The sequence below is a fragment of the Bidens hawaiensis genome, unplaced genomic scaffold (genome assembly GCF_021521415.1).
Source record: "Bidens hawaiensis isolate Kalapana, Puna unplaced genomic scaffold, B.hawaiensis_p1.1 tig00054958_1, whole genome shotgun sequence".
Classification (NCBI taxonomy): Eukaryota; Viridiplantae; Streptophyta; class Magnoliopsida; order Asterales; family Asteraceae; genus Bidens; species Bidens hawaiensis.
In genome coordinates, this window is record NW_027499919.1 from 23758 (window position 1) to 47563 (window position 23806).

Genomic DNA, 23806 nt, shown 5'->3' on the forward strand with positions numbered 1-23806 from the left:
CCACACAAAAACTCAAGAAACATAGCTCCAAACCAACCTCTTCTTCTCTCGGCCGAAGGCAGCAGCAGAGCACCACCACAGCCGTCTCTTTGCAACCCGTTTTCTCTATAATGCTGCTCTGAACATCTTGAACCCTATATATCGTTGGAAAGCTAGAAAAAATCCTTAAACCGTGGTAGAAAGCCTTGAACGGATCTCTGCCCGGAAGACTCGGTAAGAAGCTTTGAAACTTCAAAGGTCACTACTGGAAACTGCATTTTCCAGCAGTACCCCCCTCTCTTCTTTTGTTCATATCTCACAAACCACTTGGTATTTTTGAGTGATTCTTGTTTAGGAATCCAAGGAAACTCGCAAGGATCACGAACCACCTTTTGAACATCCATTTCCGGCTTCATTTCAGCATTAGGTAAGCCGAAAACTCGAGTTGTAACAGTTTATGGTGGCTGGAAAAACACAGATTCTGTCCAGCCACGGTCTCATCATTTTACTTGACCCTAATCCACCTATTTCATGTTATTTGAACATATTGTAGACTCTTAACATCGTGGTTAACGTCAAGGAACTTGGATCTCGTCTTAAATCGCTCAAAAACCGACATTCCCAAGGTACTAATGCCATATAATGTTTAGTAGAAAAACATGGACTAAGCCTAAGATACATATACATAATGAGGTGATTAGACATAAACATAAACTTGAAGTGTGTTGAAATGACATATATTAAGGATAAATCATGTTAAGTAAAAGATATAAAGGATTTAAAGGGTGTTTAAGGAAGGTTAAGGTTAATAGAACACCTAGTTAAGGTAAAAATGATCTTGAGTAGTAAAACCCACTTATAAATAAACAAGATGATATAAATGTAAAGATGGAATTTTGGTTATGTTAAACTTTAAAAAGGGTATAACTAACGTATTAAAAACCGTATCGGGTTTGTCATAAAAGTAAAAATAATAATAGTAATAATAATAGTAATAATAATAATGATAAAATATGAGTACTAGTAATAAAGATAAAAGTATAAATAAAAGTGCACATTAAACATAAGGTGCAATCCTTGCATCAAGTCTTGGAAATAAAAATAACGATGATTGTACGGGTAAAATACAAGGTACACGTATATTCCTATATACGCAAATGAAAATATAAATACCCATGTATAATGTTATAAAAACAAAGGATGTGATAACTATATGTTACGAAGACGAAAATACTAATAATACTTATCGTATACATGAGGAAATGATATATACAATTAATACACATATATTCCTATATATGTGCCATACGTATAAATATAAAATACGGGTTTTTGTGATGGACATTGCGAGTAACTGGAAGGGTGGAGGTGCCGGTAGTCGGGACGTCCTGTCTAGGCTGGTAACTGAATATATCATAGATGGGCCCGTTACCTACCTGGGGACTAACGATGAGAGCTCCAAAACCTATTAGGCTAAAGCATGTCACGAACGTCATGATTACCGACGAATAATTTGTATCGAGCATTCCCTAATGCTCGGAGGATATATATATAAAGAGGATATAACGGAAATACATAACAAGTATAAGACGTTGTCTAACGTCCGTATCGCTAATGTATAAAAAGTATACATATATACCGTCACCTCATAAGTATGTATCGGGCTAAGTATTAATTGTTATATATTATGTACTGAAGTGCATACGTATACGATATAATACAGGAAACTCACCAAGTATAACGGAACATTATTCCTCATTTAAGGTGAGTCTCACAGCCCCTATTTTCACTATTTTCACTATGTTTTAAACTGTTTTCGGGGCGAGGGACACGTGTTTAAATATGTTTTATCATGGTGTATATCTTGATTTACAATGTGCGTGTACATGAGATATTTGGTGCGCTCATGGTACATAAAGTCCCCGGTATATATTGTAACCATAAACTATAGGCAACTATAGCCGAGGAACTCTACGGGTAGTACTACTGGTCTGACCAACCCACTCGTAAGTGGTCGCGCCACTTTATAAGACGGGTGCTTAGTTTTCCGATTTATTTATTCCCTCGTGGACTCGTGGGATGTTATGTGGGGCTTTATGGTGTATATATATAGTCAAGGAATGGTTACGAACTCATGTATTCACGTTACACTGCAAGTCATGGATACTGCATTCATGACGTTATGAGAATTATATTATAAAGCATTTTATCGAGTCACAAAACTTGTGAACTCACTCAGTTTATACTGATTAAATTATTTTACGTGTCTTTCAGGTATTTAGCTACGTGGAGAGGTCACGGTGTCTCACTACGGTTTTATGTTTAACTATGGAAATTTCATGTATGAGGATTTTATATTTTGGAGTTTTCACGGTTATATCTCCCTTCGGCAGGACATAACTGTGAAATCTCAATATGTTATATGTAAACCTTTTTATGGATATTTTTGTAAAACTTATATTATGAATGAAATCCTCATGTATTTTATCATATAGTTGTTGCTTAACCGCGCTCTCGAAAACCTTTCATGAGTCGCACACCGGTTGTTTCCGCCTATGGACCGGGTGTGACATACATGAAGAAGCAAATCATCATATTCGGAGGAGTCGGAATCAGACGAGTACCACGACATTTTTTTTGTGTTAATTTTGAGAGGATTTTAGGAGGAAAGGTGTATAATTGTGAAATGGAGTATATTTTATAAAGGTATATATTAAAAGTTTAAGAAAATATATATTTTTTTAATTTTTAAGAGCCAAACGGCTCTTTTTGCTAAAACCAATACAACTTTCTCTCTCTCTTCTCCCGCTATTAGGCTCACGCCTGCCTTTATTTGACCGCTAGCGCCCCTGGTGGTGTGGTGTTAGCGCCTCCGCTCGCGCCCCCGTTGAAGCCCCTACACCCCTCAGTCTAACAAACTTACAGCATGAATAAATAAGGGTGTGAGGGTATGAGTGATTATTGACTATGTATTCTCTCTCTCACCTCTTCTGAATATTCTCTGTTTCCCATCCCTTTTCTAGTTCCCCAATTCAATAAAAATATCCATTGCTACCTACTTATTTTATTACTATATTTTTTAATTAGATCACATAACAGCATTCATATCTGTCCATCTTCTATCAAAGTATGATAGTGAGAAAGATAATATAGTGATTTTTCGGTATGTTTTAAAAGTTTTTATAGGGTCAGGTTAAATGAACTCCCCTGGTTGCTTGTCATAAAAGTTTTTCGGGTTTAGGGTTTCAGGTTTCGGGTTTATGGTTTATGGTTTCGGGTTTATCTTGTAAAAAAGAGGTAAAATAAGGATATTATAAATATATATACTGTTAACATGAAAGAAAAGATATTATAAATATTTACAATATTAATACTAAAAATATAAATTAATATTAATACTTGATAGTTTTTAATATGATATATATAGTGAAGATTATTAAGTGAAAAAAATGTTGTAGGGACTAATATGTATATAAATAATGTTAAGAGGTGGTATTAATTAATCTAATAAGTTCAGGGGGTGTATATTTAGTACAAAAGATGTAAGGGATGTAAGTTTAGCAGCGCCGTTTTTATAACACTCTATAAATTTTTTAATATTTTTTTTAAAATAGTTATGATTAAAGAAGAAAAAAAAGATAATGATAATAAAAGTATTAAAAAATAGTTGATTTTTAATGTAAATTTAGATTTAAAGATGGTGGAAGAGATATGAAAATGGTGGACGAGATATGAATGTTCATAATTAAAGAAAACTCTATCTTTTCTTCTCTATCATTTAGAGATGAAATTATATAGAGAATCTGATGTGAATGTTGTAAATTAATACCCGTATGTTATAATTTTTAAAAGACAAAAACATAGAAAAAATGTAGGTTGTTTGAAGAAGTATCTAGACGAAAAATGGTATCGCCGACGGCAGTAGTTTGTGTGTAGGTGAGAGTCTGAATTACGATGACCAAAACCAAGAGGAAACTTAATATCTATGTAACTTTTTTATCCTTTAAAAAAAATGTAACTTCATTATATAGTAAAGATTAATTTTATGTTAATGACGGTGTTCAAAGTTAATTAGGATGTGGTATTGGAATATAGTATTTAGTGTTATAGTATCAAGTCCATGGTTCTGGTTTATCTCTATATACTGTAACGTTTATTAAATGAAACGTTACAATATATTCCAATAGGACTTAGTTTATTAAATAAACCAGGCATGTGGGCTTAATACTAAGACCCTAAATACTTTATTTATATTTCAATAGGACTTAGTTTAGGATAACTTATTATGTCTCTTAGTTCCAAACACAGATAATCCTTTAAATAAGATTAAAGATAAGTTCTTGATGATAAGACGTTTAAAGATGACAATAGATCGGGTTTTGATGATTATAACCTAATACCCACATCAATTTTATCTTAATGCATGACCACTTATATAACCTCCAATTTTCTCAACCCTTTTAATTCTTTTTTGTATTGTTTAAAACATGTTCACCCAATCATGAGCATCTTGGCCCATGTTATGGTCAAAACACGAGCCACTTCGATGTCCTTTTAAACTAATCAGAAGCCATACTGTCAGCACAAGTGTCTATTTTCAAACATGAGCTTCCATTCAAACACACTAGTGTCCGAGTTAACTTATAGAAGTTTGCTTAAGCCTAAACTGAGCTTAAAGCTAACCCTGACCTCCCATACCCACAACTAACATACATCACCACCAACCACTCCCAGTCATGTCACCGGCAACCACCAATCTAAATATATCTGCGTTATATTTCACCCATTTCCATGCTTCCATCTATAACTAATACCAATATAAAATTTTATATGTTTTTTTTATAAACTTTGGTAACCCACTTCTACAAACTACTTTTATTATATATATCACCAGCAATTACAAAATTATCTTGTGATTAAAAAAATAAAAGCAAGCTTAATCCAATTATTATCATTTGTATGTATACACAACGGTTTTGTTAATGCTTCACGCAACTTTCTGATCCCCACATGTTTTCCTTCATGCAATGACAGAATAATTGTTCTTAAAATAAAAACAAATAGAAAATAAAATTATAAGTATTTTGTTAAATAATAAATTTAATACAAAAAAAACCCCCAAGAATTTCATGATTTATCCTATATATTATATACACACACATACACACATGCTACTCAAGTATAGCCAAAAAGGCACAAGAAATCGGCTTAATTCGAAACAATACCGATAGGGGGTCATAGTATATCTCTAAGTTGAACTAGCTTAACCGAACCATCACCACCACACGAAAGAAACCCATTTGAAACAACTTGAATATCTGTCACAGCAGCCTGCAGTGTTTCAAACTTGATTCAAAATTCAAGTGTATACCTCATCATATTATTCACTAAAAAATAAATCAAACCAAAAGGGTAAAAATGTCATACCCTAACAACCCCTCCAAACCCTCTTGAGCTAGGCTGAATAAAAGTATGCCTCTCATGCATTTTCGGCCAGTGATATACCAATTTCGCCCTTTTAGCATCCCAAAGCTTCACATCTCCGTCTTTACTTCCAGTTAAGAAAAAACTAGTATTTGGAATAGCTGCTATTCTAGTAACACTCCCTACAAACAAAATTTTACTTGTTTAAAACTTATAAACGGGTTGTGTTTTATTGTAACGGGTCAAGCCAAAAACTTACCAGAGTGAGCCTTTGGTATGTACCATAGCATCCCGTTTCGGTTTTGATCCCCGTGTTTACTATGCAAGCCTGCAGTTGAAGACGCGCTGAATTTTTGTTCAATATTATTATCAGAACTTTTATGTTTTTTCGGTCTTCGGGTCGCAATGTAACGAAAATCATGAACGCCAACGTCTCCACCTTTTCCGCCTGTCACAATTAGGGGAGAAACTGAACCGCTTCCTATTTCATCAGCAAATACACAAATGGACCGTGCCCCTCCTAAAACACACGCACACGTTGTTAAAACTAATTTAAATTATAAATCATTAAAGTGTCAAATTTATAAATTGCGAACCTTCATGACACATGATGGAAGCTCGGGACGTGGTGGGTGGAGCGAGTGTATCCCATATAACAACGTTAATGTTATTGGAACTGTAACCGGCTGCAGCCACAATTGATCCACTTGAAGTAACATAAGTCACGTCCCTGCAAAAAAATAAAAATTGAGTTACGTTCGGTCTTCGCCCCTGCAGTTTGACCATTTTAACTAGTTCAGACCAAAAACTGAAACTTTCAACCCTTTTTGAGTCACTATGGTTTCATTTTTTAACTCCTTTTGTCCTTATCACCAAATCTGTTAGATTTTTTCTGTTACTTTTTTATGACATGACCAAATTACCCCTGTTTATTAAGTTATTTTGAACTTAGCTAGCCCATTTTAACTAGTTCACTCCAAAAGAATTTAATAAACAGGTATTTTGGTCAAGTCATGAAAAAAACTAACAAAAAGAATCTGACAGAGTTGATGTTAAGGACAAAAAGAGTTAGACAATGGATCCATAATGACTCAAAAGGGCTGAAGGTTTTAGTTTTCATGAACCATCCGGTGGGAAGGTCGTTTATGTTCACTTATTTTAATAAATGAACATACATCAACACATGTCTCGTTTGTTTATTTATGTTTGTGAAAGTTCATCCATTAAATTTATTTACGTTCATTTATAATTGTTAGTTTAAGTTCGTTCGTTTACGTTCGTTAATATATTCATTTAACTTTTTTACGTTCATAAAAAATTATTCTAGTTTTAATTACTGTTTAGGCCCAACACATTGTTCACATTTACTTTTTAATTGGTTTTATCTCAGTTATGTTCGTTTATTAACTTATGTGAACCGTTTGTTTATACCTTTAACAAACTAACACAAACACATTGTGTTCGACGTGTTTGTGTAAAGGCATAGAAGCTACTGTTAAATCCAGATTTTGAGAAAATGTACATACGATGCGTAGTTGTTAAAACAGAGAGATGATTCAGTTGGACGAACATTGCTTCTCCCTCCAACCTCAAGCTGCCAGGTGCACACTGTCCCATCTAACGCGGCTGTAGCGAACCGCTGCCCACAGTGATCAAAATGAACGGCTGAGATTGACGCAAGAGCATATGGTGGTGGCACATTTGCAGCAGGAAGAACTCCATATGTAGCTGTAGCTGTACTTTTACCAAACTGTACCATAACATACACATTACCCATAAATAATATTAACTTATCAACTCCAAATATATCTTTATTTATGTAAATTTGGGGCAATATCTTATATACCCTTGAAAAACTAAACATATCATATATGCCCTTATAAAGTAGTTAAACTATCAACTACACCCAATTCATTAAAAACAATTTAATAAATAACCATTTTACCCTTACTTTTCAAAATCTTTAAAATTCCATATATGCCTATCTTTAACTTCAAAGATTATTTACCCATTTTTAGCTTCAACTTTTTTTACCCATTTTTAGCTTCAACCTTTTTTACCCATTTTTAACTTAGAGTCCTTTATTATACGAAATTAAGCCTAAACTTTAATATGAAAGATGTATGTACGATGTACCTCCCATAAATACACGTGCGTATTGCTTGAACCAACAAGAAAGAAAGGTCTAGAAGGGTGACTAGAAAACGCGCGTGTTTTAATATTATCTACAGTTGCAGGCGGGTCAACGAGTTCTTTGAAATCTTGTTGAATCTCCCAACCAAGACTTGATGTGCTTACAGGTTTTGCTAAACCAACACCGATTGTGGCCCCACCTAAACCAAGGTGGGTTCCCTTTCGGCTACCGAGGACGATGCCGGGAGACACACATGTTGGAACTGGAGTTGACTCGGATCCAGCCCACCCGTCAGTTGGCCAGTCAACATCTGTCCAGATGTAGTTTGACTTGTCAAACGAAGATCGACCATCTTCCCAGTTATAAAATATTATCCCCTGAATCGATTGCATGTAAAAAGAATGTAAATAAAAGCTATTAATTCAATTTAATACGTAGAGGTGGAAAACAACTCAAAGGGGGTAAATAAACCAAACAAACACAAATGGGGCATGTAACATGTTCATTGTTTAACTAAAACAAACAAATGAATGAACGATCGGTCACAAACAATTAGACGAGATTTCTTGTTCGTGTCTTTCGCTTAGAAAATGAATGCGTTTGTTTATGTTTGGCGTTAACAGTACAAACAAACGATTCAAGAACCTAAGTGAACATAATAAATGAACATAGATGAGTGAACATTTAGATGTAAACATGAATATCATAAAAACAGACTAAACTGTAATGGATCTAAAAAGTTTTTTAATAAGTATATATGCAAACAAACTCCAATAAATGAAAACTAATGAACATAAACAAACACAGATGAATGAACGTAAATGAACGCACATAAATGAACTAAAACAAACGGACATAAATGAGGGAACAAGACATTCGTAACAATAAGGAACATAAAGAACAAAAATTAAAACAAGTTCTGACCTTTTTGTTGCAAGCAATTGCAGCTTGTTGTTGATCAATGGAGTTGATGCATAACGCCTGTTCAAGAATAAAAAACATAATAAGAATAAACTCTGTAATTTTGAGTAAATCCAGTGTAACAGAATAAGGTTACCTCGAGCAGTTCTCCATTTATTTTATGTACTTCTTTAGGCTTCTGAAAAGGAGTGTGTTTATGGTCAACAGATAGGTCAACAGAATGGTCAACAGCTTCTTGACTGTCATTTTCAGAAGCTTCATGATCATGATCCCCTGTGATGGTTGTATAAACATCAATCCATCCTTTAGAACATTTCTGTTTAATAAGCTGTGACCATTTTGAATATTCCACCGCAAAATCTCCACACAGCATTTTATGATCATCAAACAAACTCCATAGAGCTTCGAAAGTATAAAACCCGTCTTCGTTATCCATTATTCTAGAAAAGTCAAAGTCAACACCTTGACCAAGACCCTGATAATTGGTTATCGGTGTTGACCTACACAGATTCTCCAACCACAATACTGTAGATTCATTTGACTCATCTTTCACTTTCTGCAGCAAAAACGATGCCAGCTGTTTTGCACAATAAGATAACGCATGCTCGGATTCCACTTTCAGCAATTTAGCCAAAACAACTGTCACTAACTGTAACTGTTCGTTTGTACTATCATTAGACATGAAAGATGAAAGCTTGCATGGAGGGTGAACAGGGTAACTATCTTCAAGATTCATAGGTAATAAACCAATTTGGTGTTTTAGAAATCCCGACATGAGGCCCCACAAAGACGCGCGTATAATTTGCCATTTATCCTTTTCAGGTATGCCATGACCATGACCATTTTGGTCATGTATCGTTAATCCAAGAGTCGAAACCGCCATTTCATTTAAATCCAACAACTCAAATAATTTGGGAACGTAATCTTTCAAAATTTTCATATTAGAGTCGAACGATACTGATTCATTTGAATATGTAAGCATGATCGGTTTCAAAACATAAATAAGGGTTTTAGGGTCTTTTTGAAACCAAGCTGATGTGAAATATAAGTAATATTCACATAAATCAAGAAACTTTTCGGCATAAGAATCACCAAGCAGTTTCAACCCACTTTTTAGCTTTGAGATTAATAATAGTAAATCCTTCATATAAATCCTGCACGAGTTTAACCAAGAATACCTGTTCTCAATTACTGTATTTGTGTGAATGGAATGCGGTTTTGTGTCACGGCAATTCATCATGCAAACCGTGTTGTATTTTGAGAATAAAAATGAAAAATCTTCAATACCCTTTAAAATGAGCTTTGGTAGTGTCGGGTAGGATGGATTTCCATTCAATGCAAAATGGTCATGTTGCAATATATGGCAAGCTATGAACATGAGGCCATGATTGTACAAAGAAACAATAATCTGAAAAAAAAATAATAATGAAATAAAATAAACTTCAAAAAAATCGGTCAAAAATAAGGCTGTAAACAAACCAAATGTTCCGCGAACTGTGTGGCGGGAAGTTTGTTTAATAAGCAAACAAACATGGACACGGAATTCTGTTCAATCAAATAAATGAGCAAACATGAACAGAGGTCATGTTCGTTCATTTATGATCGTGAACATTCGGTAATGTATTTGTTTATGTTCGTTTGTTTGTGTTCGTTCATGTTCATTTGTTTATGTTCGTTCATTAAATTTAAAGACAATTTATATTTTATATTTTTTAGTTTATTATCCAAACATTTAAATCTTTTATATTTTTAATTTTTACTATTGTACTAACTTAACTCGCTATATGTTTGTTTATGTTCTTTAAAAAGTTAGCGAACGGACACAAACGAATTTATTTCCTTAACTAACAAACACGAACTTTCATTCAATTATGTGTTCGCGAACCGTCAGTTTTTCCAACAAAAGCTTAACAAACGAACTTGAACAAGGCCTCATTCAGTTCAGTTCGGTTCGGTCCGGTCCGTTTACAGCCCTACTCATAAATCAATAATATGAAAACATGGTAGTTAGTAAACAAGTGAATACCATGTTAATCAGATGGTCACGGGTCAACGAATACTTCTGCTCAAAATACGCAAGCCCCGCGTTTAACTTGTTTACAAAAGATGAAATCAGTGTGTTATACTGCACTTCAGATGATGGTGTGATATTTTGTGGACAACTTGGATGTGTTGTTAACAAATTTGCAATGTATTGCATCGCAAAACTGTATTTTGTGTGTGACACCACAGGCAACGCCACATCAGCTGAGGTCCAATTTGAGGAATGCGAAGATGGATTCAGTCTCTCCATAATAATTCGAGTTTCTGAATTATCTGATATTATACTTTTTTGTTCAGAACTACTGAATGTATTGATAGAAGATGAAAGACACTCCAAAGCTTCAACCTAAAAAAAACAAAAAGGAATATTATAACTCAATGGGTTTTTGTGATGGATGAAAAAAATAATTGCTTGATGAAAATTACAGGTAAACCGCATCTGTTTAGTGAAGTAGAACTCATCAAAATGGCCCATCTATTAAGAGTTGCTGTATTTTGTTCTCCAATGGCATTCTTCATCTGGTTTTTAGTTGCTAACATTAAACAATATTGACCGACACTCGAATCTTTAAATGCTGCATGGTTGGATGAGAGGGCCAGTTTATTGGTGGGAGAATTAACTTGCTCACCAAGCATGCTCGTGAAAGCTTTAGAGTAATTCCCTAATACCCACTGAAAATTACAGGAAAGACTTATCTTAGATATAGTTATTAATATTGTATTTTTAGGGTTTATTTGTACACGGGCCCAAGTAGGCAATAACGCAAACCAAATGAACACGAACAGAGCATGTTCGTGTTCTTTTGTTTAACTTAACCGAACAACAGATCGCGCACACCAACAACTATATGAATAGGGCTTTCTTGTCCGTACTTGTTCGTTAAGAAAATGAATGTGTTTGTGTTCACTTATGCTCATTCATTGAGAGTATAAGCAACGGTTCACGAACATAGATGAACGGATCTTGCAGAGCTAGAACCGATTAAATCAACGTAAACAAATGAACATAAACGAATTTAAATGAACGGACGCTCATGAACATAAATGAGCGAACGAGACGTGTTCATGTTCATGTTAGATGAACCGATAGGTTGCAATAACTTTGTATTGATTGAAAGAGAATACATAGGAGCTCATTATAGAGAGCTAAATATTACAAACTGGACCCTCTAGAATTATAAACATAAATTACTTAGTCCAAAAAATACTTTCTTTGTGACAAAATGAGATCTTTGTTATGATGAAGAACTTCTATTCCCAAAAAATAATGAAGTCTGCCCAGATCCTTAATGGCAAAAGTGGAGCTCAGCTGAGTAATAATGTTGTTAACGACACTCGGGTTGTTTCCGGTGATAATAATGTCGTCAACGTATACAAGCACATAAACAAGATTGCCATGGTTGTTCATAATAAATAATGAAGGATCTGTCTTTGATCCTCGGAAACCAAGTTGAATCAGAACATTGGATAGCCGATAAAACCATGCCCGCGGGGCTTGTTTGAGCCCATAAAGAGACTTATGAAGAAGGCATACATGATTTGGTTTACTTGGATCAGTAAAGCAAAGCCTGGTGGTTGCTTCATATAAATTGTTTCATTCAAGTCACCATGTAGGAATGCATTTTGAACATCTAGTTGGCGAAGAGACCAAGCGTTTGTCACAGCAAGGGATAAAAGAACCCTGATTGTTGTGGCTTTGACAACGGGACTAAAGGTCTCATGATAGTCTACGCCATGCTGTTGAGTAAACCCTTTGGCAACAAGGCGTGCTTTATGCCTAGTTACCATGCCTTGTGGATCTGTCTTCAACCTATACACCCACTTACAATCAACAACATTAGTATTAGGGACATAAGGAACCAAAGACCATGTCCCGTTCTTACAAAGTGCTGTAAACTCCTCGGTCATGGCGAGACGCCACTCCGGGGATTTGTTGGCAACGGTAAACGAGGTAGGTTCGATGGATGGTGAGGAAGAAGTAGTTGTGTAGGCAGATGGGTTATAGCGAGTAGTGCGTTTAGGGTTTTGGCGTAGTTAGCTGGACGAGACCGTGGAGGGGATGGAGGTGGAGTAGGAATAATTTGTTGGGAAGTAGAGGAATTTGGGGCCGTGGAAGGCGAGGATTGAGGAGAGGATGAGGCAGTAAAGGGTTGTGGTGATGGTGGGTTATCAGTAGTAGTGCTAGGAGATGAATTAATGTTTATAGGATCTGGAGTGGTATGTGGAATGGGGTCAGGAAAGATGGATACATATGGAGAACCAGAGGTAGCAGCTGTAGCAGCTGATTGGGATGGTGAGGAAACAGGAACCTGAAAAGGGAAAACTGTTTCATTGAAACGCACATGTCTAACAATATATTTTTTGTCTGTTGCGGGGTCAAGACAACGATAACCGTGGTGGTGAGGACTGTAACCGAGGAAAACGCAAGGTGTGGATCTAAAATCCATTTTGTGACGGTTATATGGGCGTAAATAGGGGAAGCATTGACACCCAAAAATGCGAAGGAAGGAATAATCTGGTTTGCGATTAAAAAGGTGGTGAAAAGGAGATTTATTTGAAGAAGTTCTGGATGGAAGACGATTTATGAGATAGACAGCGGTTTCGAAGGCAATTTCCAGAATCGAGGTGGAAGAGAAGAATGGGCAAGGAGAGCAAGCCCTGTTTCCACCACATGACGATTCCGGCGTTCAACAATTCCATTCTGTTCACTAGTGTATGGACATGAACGGCGATGAATTATACCAAATCTGTTGAAGGGAGAAAGGTTACGAAACTCTCCCCCCCAATCAGATTGCACACCTTTTAATTTGGTATTAAACTGTCGGTCGACCATGGTGACAAAGTTGGTAAATGTGGCAAAAGCATCTGATTTTTTTTAACAAGCGGATAATACCACATGAAACGTGAATGATGGTCAACACATAATAAAAAAACCGATGTCCATCACAAGAAACAGTAGGGGAAGGTCCCCAAACATCACAGTAAATTAAGTCCAAAACATTACGACTTTGAAATTTAGAATTATGCAAAGTAAGTTTGGAGGATTTCCCCATTTGACAAGCAGTGCATAAACAAGAACACAATTTATTAGAAACAGGTAAGAAATTATTTGAAACAAGCATATGAAAAACACGTTCATGAGGGTGTCCGAGACGTTGATGCCAAACGTCAGATGGTGCTTTAGTTGCTGTGAAGACTTGCTTGAGAACAGGCTTAAGTTGAGGGAGGCGAAGCGAATAGAGTCCGTTATCACTTGGACCCATGAGAAGGGTAGTGTGTGAAGACTCGTCCTTCACAGCAAAAAAAGAAGAGTGAAATTCAAAATAAACATTATTATCTAGGCAGAATTGTTGAACAGATAATAAGTTCTTTTTAATGGTAGGTACGTGAAGAATATCAGACATTATAAATGTTTTATTAGGAGAGAAAAATTTGGAAGAACCAATGTGCAAGATGGGTAAGGGCTTACCGTCACCAACATGGAGTGAGTCAATACCTGAATAAGCTTCGGAGTTGTCAAGATTTGAAAGGTCTGGGGTGACATGGCCATTAGCACCTGTGTCCGGGAGCCAAGTTGTCCCAGAAGTGGATCCAGTTTTGGGTTGAGGCCCATGCAAATTGGCGTGATGGGGCAGATCTATTGTTATCACGTCCCCTATTAGAGCCACGGTAAGTTCCACGGTTAGAACCCCGACGGTTGTTGCGGTTTGGTGTGGGACGAGAGGCATAAAGGGCCTGTGGTGGAGAGATAGGTTGGCTGATCGGATTCAATTGATAACTGAGTTGGGATGCTAATTGTTGTAATTGTGTAAATGAAGATGTATTATTGTTATTATGAACAGGGGTACCTGTGGTGGCAGCAAAAACATGAGAGGGGGTACCAGAGACATCAGATAGCGGTTTGTGCAGCATGAAGTCATGGTCAGAGAGCAGGCCCGGGAGTTCGTTGAAGGTAATCGGTGGGTGGCGAGCCAACAGAGTGGATTTGAGCCTGCTGTATTCATCACGCAGACCAGAAAGTGTAAGCATGATTAGATCCTTATCTTTCATGGGCTCGCCAATATTTGCCAGGGCAGAAGCGTACTCCATGACACGGGACAAATAAGCAATAGGTGTTTCGTCTCCCTTCATCATGATCCGAAGTAATTGAGTTCTCAAGGTAAATTCTCTTGAGGCTGTGTGGGGTGCATAAGCCCGTTCCAAGGAAAGCCAAAGATCCCTAGAAGTTGTTCCTTGGACATGTTGAAAAGAGGCCTCGGATATGGTGGACAAAATTAGCATTCGAACATGCGCATCATTAGCGATCCACCGAAGATAATTAGGGTTGTCGGTGGTGGAGGATTCTCCTTCTTTGGTCGGTTCAATAGGAATTTCTGGGGCTGGACAGGGAATAGTTCAATTGACATAATCAAATAGATAATTTGTGTTCAGAAAGGGTTCAAGCATTGCTTTCCAATACCCATAGTTGGTAGGGGTAAGGGTAAAAGGGAATTTGAGTCTGTTATGGCCAGTTTTCTCAGCAGAAGAGAACGGTTGTAGGGCTGCCATGGGTTGATCAGGAAAAAAAAAAGTTGGCCAGAGAAGGAGGGCTGGTGATGGTTGGGATGCCCTTGGCTCTAGATACCAAGATGAACCGATAGGTTGCAATAACTTTGTATTGATTGAAAGAGAATACATAGGAGCTCATTATAAAGAGCTAAATATTACAAACTGGACCCGCTAGAATTATAAACATAAATTACTTAGTCCAACAATGTTCATTTATTAAACAAACAAAATATACGAACTTCCCAACAACGATTCACTGAATGTTCGATACGTTTATAGGCCTAGACCTCACTTAAGGTTTCTATAGAGTTTCTGGCTTCTTTCTCTAGAGTTAAACATGTGGTCATTTTTCCAACTTAAAATAAGCAAAAATTAAAAAGATAAAATAGTTAGAAATTATGACCTCAAGAATGCTTGATTTCCAGTAGTCGCCATTTTCATAAGCGGATGGAAGCAGGAACTTGGATATAAGATGGTGTTCAGATGGACCATTATATCCTTCAACAAGACGACAAATTACAAGAGCAAGCTGTTCATCTCCAAGAGTTTTTGTACAAACATTGATAGCAGAAGCAGTATCACCTCCGAGCAAAAAGAAAGCAACCGCAAGCTCTAATTGATGTCTTCCCATTAACACATAAGCGTTTTTCAAAGCAGCAGCCTTATTTTTCTCATCCTGTGCCAAATAAATTCAACATTTTCAAATAAAGCAAATTTCATGATAATTGTTAAAAGGGGTAATTTTACACAATAGTCACCAAATTTCTTAAGTGTATCAGTAAAGTCTCACTCAAATGTTATTTTGTTCCTCGTGTTCCAATTTTATATGATTTTTTAAATATATGTTCATTTTTTTAGTTTAAGTGAAACAAATGAAACACCAAAATAGTAATCAAGATTCAGGAAAAATTGTTAAGCATGAGAAGGCCTATGCCGAGAATCAACAAGCCTTCATTCCTTTTGCTTTTGGATACATTTGGCTCCCTTGCACCCGATGCTGCTACGATTCTGAAAAGAGTCCAGCAGGTCGTGCACAGTAACTTATCGACGCCGAGAAACTATAACTATGTTTTCAGTAGGATCGGATTTGCCATTCAAAAGGGGGCGGTGGCGCAGCTTGTTGCATGCTTACCTGCTTCTCTACTGTAATTGGGTCCTTTTGGTTTGAAATATAAACAATAAAATAAATGTTTCGTTTTCCTCAATTTTGAAAATTTGCTTATTTGCTTTTCTTTTTTGGTAAATTACATAAATGGTTCCTTTAATTTACATTTTAGATATTACTTCTATTAAATTTTGTTACAAGGGATAAAATCATCATTTTACATGAGGTTAACAAAAAACGTTAACTGAAGTTAGCCTAAGACCACAAACTTGTTACAAAACTGAAACCTCAACCCTCGAACTTGCAACTTTTAAACATTAGACCACAAAGGTGTTACTGTGGAAAAGACGTTACTATTGCTTGATGTTTTCCCTTGTTAAAAAGATCAACTAACGATTTGACTAACCTGGAAATTACGTGAAAGAAATGCCACTAGCGGTTTATCTTTTTCATCTTTACTGATTTTAAAAAGACCTGCTAAAACTTGCACTCTATTCAAAGCTATGTAAAGAAGTGTGCAAGCTTTCGGATCCTTATTTTTCAAATATTGCTGTTTTGCTAGTCTCTCCATCTGCAACAAAGAAAATGATTATTGACTTTTTTTTACAAAAAGTATAACATCAAGTCTTGACTTATGAAATAGTACCTTAACTCGCAACTGTGTTTTGTTTGCGTACCAAAATCCAACACCCATTTTGCGCATTTCTTGCCAAGATGAATCATTGTTAAAAAAAGAGTCAAATAAACTATCTTGACAGTCAGAGTGAAAAGCCCAGGCAATAAGGCCCGAGTCAATGGTCAACTCTCCCACTGATGGCAACTTCCCTACTCTTCTTGCACAATACAACTGCTGAAATCTTACTGCAACCCAAAACCTTAAAAAAGTAGAGTGAAAAAGGCATTAACTATAACTAGTTGAAATTAAAACTTAAATCTAGAAGTGTAAATGAACCAAGTCGCTCATAGGACTTTAATATGCAAAAAGGGACTTTTCTAAGAAAAATAGATAGTATGTTGAATTTTTATGATATTTCCCTTAGAATATATATATTTAAATATATATATAAAAATAAATAAAAACATACATAGATTACTTGACGTATGATAAACAAACTGAGCTCGAGCTTTAGAAATAGAGTTTGATACGAGCTGAGCCCTCGTAAGTTAAACGAGTCGAGGTCGAGTCTAGTCAGGCTCGGGTTCAGGATCAGCTCAGGCTCGGATCCACTTGGCTCAAATCTTAGAACAAATGCATCATTAAAAGTATATAAATGATATAATTACCTTCGACCAGATTCATCGAAACCACCATATGGTGAAGACGCATTTGAATTACTAATTTCATCAAGTAGATCAACAACCGCAAGAATTTGCATCTTTTCAGTGTTAGTAATGGTTGAAACATCCTGCAACTTCTCAAGTGACTCACTGAGTCCACTCAGTCCAGATCTTGAAGAACTCGAATTCGAATTCGTGGAACCATTAGAATCCCATGAAGAATAATCGAATTGACCTAAACTAGGATTAGAATCCCATGTAAACGCTTTACTGTTTGACTTTTCTGAAAAAAGTCCTTCAACATACTCTGACAAACTCATTTGGGGAATCCTTTTCAAATCAGCATTATTAGAAGATAAATGTTCCAACAGATGTCGGAGGGTGCTTTGTGCACGTTTCCAGTTGCCTGAATACATTAATTATGTAATATTAGAATATTAGAATATCCACAACCACCTTATAAATACTCAACCAGTTTAAAGTACCTGAATAAATATTGACTAAAAGTGCTTCAGGATGGTAGGTAGGTAGAGATCCAGCAACACGTGCGGTTATTTCCAAAATATTCGATAAACCAATTTCCTTAATATCATAATATTTCTCTGTGTTCATTTTTATAGAACACTTTTCAAAATCATGAGTATCAGAATCACTAGCAATTTGAGGTAGTGTACATTTGGACATGTGTTTGTGTGGAAGTAACCAATGGCTTAAAAGACAAAAATAGCCATCATGAACGATCACACCTGTTGCTTGAGGCCCCCATATGAAGTCAAAGATTGGAGGGCCAGTCTGACTTTTAGCAAGACAAAACCACATGTTACTATCCTTTGACTTTTCTGTTATATGACCTTCACAGCGCCTCACGGAGTACACTTGAACTTCATTCGGAAAACAGACTCCAAGTATTAACTGACCGTTACCTATTGTTAACCAACTTAATCTTACCACTGGACCATCAAGATTCATGCTTTCTTCAAGTAAAAAACTCCCATTTTCTCCAAGGGATACGGGTTCCCATATGTGAAGGGTACTATGGTCATTTGACCCGCCATTGGTACATACAGTAGCAATCTTTCTACCACAATCGGTTACACTTACTCTTGTCACGGGCCCCACATGTGCAGCAACCGCGCCTACTAATTCCCACTCTTCATCACCACTTCTCCATAGTTTTAAACTACCATCAAAACAGCCAGTAACTAAGTGATATGAAACACGATCGTGAAACACTCCACTAGCAAAACTTGTAACATTATCACGATTGTAAGGATTTGGGAACAAAGACGAGCTACAATCAACAAGTATAAAATATTTCTTCCCGAAAATCTCACTTTCAAACGAATATGCGGCGGTTTCTGCAGTCTCCTTAAAGCCAACTTCCGAATGGTGAATAGTGATTTCCCATGACAATGCCTGAAAGTGATCTTTCCATACAGCTAACACCATAAACTTGTTACAATCAGAAGTAAAAAAAGTTGACCAAATACTTGTAGGCCCACTTTCGTCACTACTAGAAGTGAAAGGAATAGTAAACAGTTTATTACACAAAATAGAATCCTCATTTTGACTAACTTTGACTGAAATACAATCTATGCCACCAGCATGTCCCATTAACAGAACCCTATGATCATCTATTATCAGTGGAGCCCACTTCAAGTTGGTGTATTTGCATTGAGAATCATGACCTACAAACTGTCCAATAAGCTTGCAGCCCGAGTTTAATGGTAAGCCCATTGCACTATTGGAAAAAGACCAAAACAATATCACTCCGCTGACATCCAAAGAAACCGCAAGTCCAGGATAACTAACATGAGGATGCCATTCAATTTGCAAAATCTTTCCAGTATGACCATTTATGTTTAAACTTCTTTTAGCAATTGACGAAAGTGAGTCTTCTGATGATGTTTGTTTATACAACTGTGACCATATTAAATGATTACATGGTAATAAGTGAATCACAGAGGATACATCTGGCGGGCCAAAAAACCCGTTTCTTGATATAACAGATTTGTGAAGTGGGAAGCTTGTTTCGGTCTTAGAACCCGATAATTCTCGTTTTTTCCACAATGTAATGCGTGGGAACCTTAACTGGGAAATATCATCAATACAATGAACAGCCCAGAAAGTTATAAGCGTTTGAGGACCGAAACATATTAACCAATCACATTTTCCCGGTTTGCCAACGTGATATTCTTCCGAAGGAAAATATTGACTACCGTCATTGCTGATATTAACGATACCGTCAAGCTCAGTGGCCCATCTTACAAATACATTTGAGCCCAAATTGCCATTTACTGTTTGATTTATCTCTATCGTTGCAGAAACTCGAAAGGTTAACCCGTTTGGTCTGCCAGTTTTCCGGGCCCGCCCATCATCGATCTCACTCCACAACCTTACGGTTCCATCATCACAACATGTTAACAAAACGAGCTTTAACGGGTGTTTTGGTTTCTCTTTCCATCGGTTAACTACTAGAGGCCTCCATTGGATCATGGAAACTGCTACGTGATGATGGAGCTCGGTTTTGATGCATTTTGATTTTCCATCACAAATTAATACTGATGTGGAATGTTTGTTTAGAGGTGCTGTTGCAAACGGGCCTTCAATGGATGAGGAGGTGGATATTAAAGATTGAGGAAACTCGGGTTTGAATTTCCAATATATTTCCCATGAGAGCTCGTTCTTTTTCCATAAAATAATATGATTTCCAACTGATATTAGACCGTCTCCTGAACCGGTCCATTTGATGGCTTCAACCTTTGTGGCTTGCACGAGTATTGCAGTCTGCCTCCAACAAAAAGAACCTGAATATGAGTAACAAAGTTCAAATGCACAACATTCAAATTTGAGAGTAAAAAGTTAACGTTCAGTATCTTGTGTTCACTATTAAACGAGTGCAATACTTGGCGATAAGGGTAGTTTAGTTGATCTCGAAGGGGTGGTTTGGAAGAGATCAAAAGTCTAGAATTAATAGTTAAATTAATTTATTATTTCAAAGTTTGATAGAACTAGAGATTGATTGTCTTTCCTAATATCTAGTTTCAATGTTCCTTGAGTTGTATGCCTGTATAAGGCTTGTTAGGTTTATTAGTTTCTTTGCATCTTGTATTCATTTGTCAATTAAATAAACAAAATTTGCTTTCGTCTTGGATGCTTCGAACCAATTTCACTTGTGTAATCTTTAACACTTAGTGTCTCCTGATCTACACATATCTGCCTATTATTAGCCTAGTAACCCTTACAAACAACACCGAAATACTATCTATCTAGCATTTGAAGTACAAAGTGCTTCTAAGGTTGTTGATTACTTAATTGGTGTATACAGTTAGAGATCAATTGCAGGATTTTGTCAAGGGGATTAAAGGCAGAAAACCAGTGGAAGCTAGATTCGAACCTAAAGCCTTTGCTAGAGGGACTCAAACGCTTACCACTACGCCACCCCCTTGGAGGTTTGACATTGCAATACTTGAGGCTCAAATCTTAGGCATACAAAGAAAGGTGTTAAGATAGTAAAAAGATAGCCAACATATAGACAGTTCACCCGTCAATTCTCATCAAACAAAAAAATACTAGTGAGAACCTTAAGAACTAGATCTCTTACATAATCAGCAAAGATAGCATCTTATACTCAAGCAATCTTAGTTTACAGTTCACTATCTAGTGTTCACTGCCCCATGCTACACAGATCTGTCCAATTTCAAACCTACTAATGTTTCAAGTTTTAACCATTGACATCGAATATTCAAAATCCTTCCAGGGTTATTGCTTGGTGTACATAATTAGGCATCAATTCAATTGCAAGTATTTTATCAATTTGAATCTCAATTTCATGTCACAAACAGCCAATTAACATTTCAATTAAACTAGCAGCATAAAATTGACCTTAAATTTTCTAATTCCTAGTTTTCGTGTTCGTTAAGTTGTTTGCCTGTATCAGGCTTATTAGCGTTATTAGTTTCTTTGCATCTTGTATTCGTTTTTCGATTACATAAAAGTAAATAGTCGTTTCGTGTTGGAAGCAGCAAGGCCCGCTTTGAGGGGGAGCGGGGAGGGTGACCGTCCCCGAATTCACCCTTGTGGGCTCGAATTAAAAAAAAAAGATTATATATTTAAATAAAAAGCGCAATTCAAATCATAATCAATTATCCCATTAAAATATTTATTTGTTTAAGGCCAAAATAAAACTCTTTTAACTAAAGGCCCAAATTTTGTCTCGCCTTCAGCCCAAAATTTTTAACGAATAATGACCTGGGAAGCAGAAGCGAGTGCTTGTGTTTGGTTCGAACTGATTTCACTAGTGTAATCTTTAAAATTTACTGCCTCCTAATCTACACAGATCTGTCTATTATCTAACGTAGCGTCTAATGTGCAAAGTCCTTCTAGGGCTGTTAATTGGCATATATAGTTGCTAGTTCAGCATAAATTGCATGAAACAGTAACAGATTTTAAGAAACCGATTTTTGCTAGGGAGATCTGCTATGAGACTTGGTTGGGGTGCTTTGGAGATTGGTACCAAGTAAACCGATCCTGCATGGAGAAGGCACTGTGGCTGCGACGTAAGGAAAAGAGAGAGCTGCAATATCAGAAACGGCTGCAGCAGGAGATGCGCAACAGGAAGACAGGGTAAAAATTAAGACCATCATTTCAATTCCATATAAAAAACAACCAACAACTCAATTAAACCAGTAGCTAAGGTTTACACAGACTAACGTTCAGAAGCGCGTGTTTGTGTTTGGTTCAAACCGATTTCACTTATGTAATCTTTAACATTCACTGCCTCCTAATCTACACAGATCTGTCTATTATCTAATCTAGCATCTAATGTTCAAAGTCCTTCTAGGGCTGTTAATTGGCATATATAGTTGCTAGTTAAACATAAATTGCAGTATATATATATATTGTCATTTAGGATCTCAATTCCATGAAATTAAGAGTCAATAACAACTCAATTAAAACAGTAGTACAATAGGTTTTAAGAAACCGACTTTTGCTAGGGAGATCTGCTATGAGACTTGGTTTGGGTGCTTTGGACTGGAGATTGGTACCAAATAAACCGATCCTCCATGGAGGAGGTGTCCCTAACCCTTAGGCTTATTAGTTTCTTTGCATCTTGTATTCACATAAAATAAAAGAGTCACTTTCACGTTGGCATCGGAAGCGAGTGTTTGCGTTTGGTTCAAACCGATGTCACTAGTGTAATCATGAACATTCACCACCTCCTGATCTACACAGATCTGTCTATTATCTAACCTAACAACCTTTAAATCATTAACATCAAATAATAATAAACACCAATGCAGTACTCTCTTTCTACTATCTAATGTTCTAAGTCCTTCTACTGTTGTTAATTGGCACATATAGTTAGTTAGTTAGTTACACATCAAAGTCAATTGCAATATAACGTCAGTTAAAATCTTAACTCCATGATATTAAGTCTAGGACTGTTCAAAAAGCTCGGGATCGTGGCTCGCTCGATAAAACCTCAAATAAAACTAGCTTAAAAAAACTTAATTTGAAACAACCTGAGCTTAGTTGGCTCATTTTTGTAACCGAGCCAAAATCGACCATGTTTTGGCTCGTTAGCTCGCTCTTAGGCTCGTTTAACTTCAAAATCGAGCTCAGTCCTAGCTGAGCTGCCTTGTTTAATTTCAAGCTCGAGCTCGAAATCACCCTGGCTCGACTATTAACAGTCAATAACAACTCAATTAATACAGTAGTATAAAATTAGGGGAACGTTAACATACAAGTTAAATTAACGTACTAACTATGAGAATCAAGTAGTGTAATTATGTAATTGTATTGTAGTGTAATCACCCTATGCTTTAATTACACTACACTATAATTACACTACTTGGATCTCACAATTAGCACGCTAATTCAATTTGCATTTTATCCAAACCTATAAAATGAACCCTAAAATTTACTTATTATCAGTTAGGATCTCAATTCATATAACTAACAGTCAGTAACAACTCAATTACAACAGTAGCATAACCGAAAACCCGAACAAACCAACACTAACCTTCCGAACTATGCGAAAACACACCGACACAATTCTCCAAGCCCGCGGCTACTTCACCACACGACGACGTCGTAGTATCCGGAGACCACGCCACCGCCGACACGTCACCGTAACCATCAGCCGAAACCTCAATCACCTGCCGGAAAACCGGATCAGTTTCGGATGAAACCGGAAAGTGAGAGATGACGAGAAGTGATGAGGCGGCGTAGGCTATCCATGCGTGGCCTAAATAGTCCGGTAACCAGTCGATGGCGGATTCGGGTCGGGTTGGGGCGGGAGGGATGGTATCGGATTTAATTAGGTGGAAGTTGAGATCGGAGTTTACGGTGACGGTGGGTTGGTGGTGCAT

General features: G+C 36.6%; 1 protein-coding gene across 1 annotated transcript; it reads right to left on the reverse strand.

Annotated features, from left to right (window-relative positions):
- Positions 1 to 4821: 4821 nt before the first annotated feature.
- Positions 4822 to 23806, reverse strand: LOC143600850 (uncharacterized). Its single transcript, XM_077078408.1, has 16 exons — positions 23458 to 23806; positions 17918 to 20239; positions 17439 to 17838; positions 16801 to 17029; positions 16561 to 16725; positions 15453 to 15725; positions 10928 to 11173; positions 10485 to 10847; positions 8595 to 9866; positions 8462 to 8518; positions 7540 to 7914; positions 6930 to 7153; positions 6000 to 6133; positions 5663 to 5923; positions 5407 to 5585; positions 4822 to 5310 (listed from the first exon to the last, which is right to left on the reverse strand). The coding sequence occupies exons 1-16, from the start codon at positions 23804 to 23806 to the stop codon at positions 5215 to 5217; spliced, it is 6945 nt and encodes a 2314-aa protein (XP_076934523.1). The 3' UTR covers positions 4822 to 5214.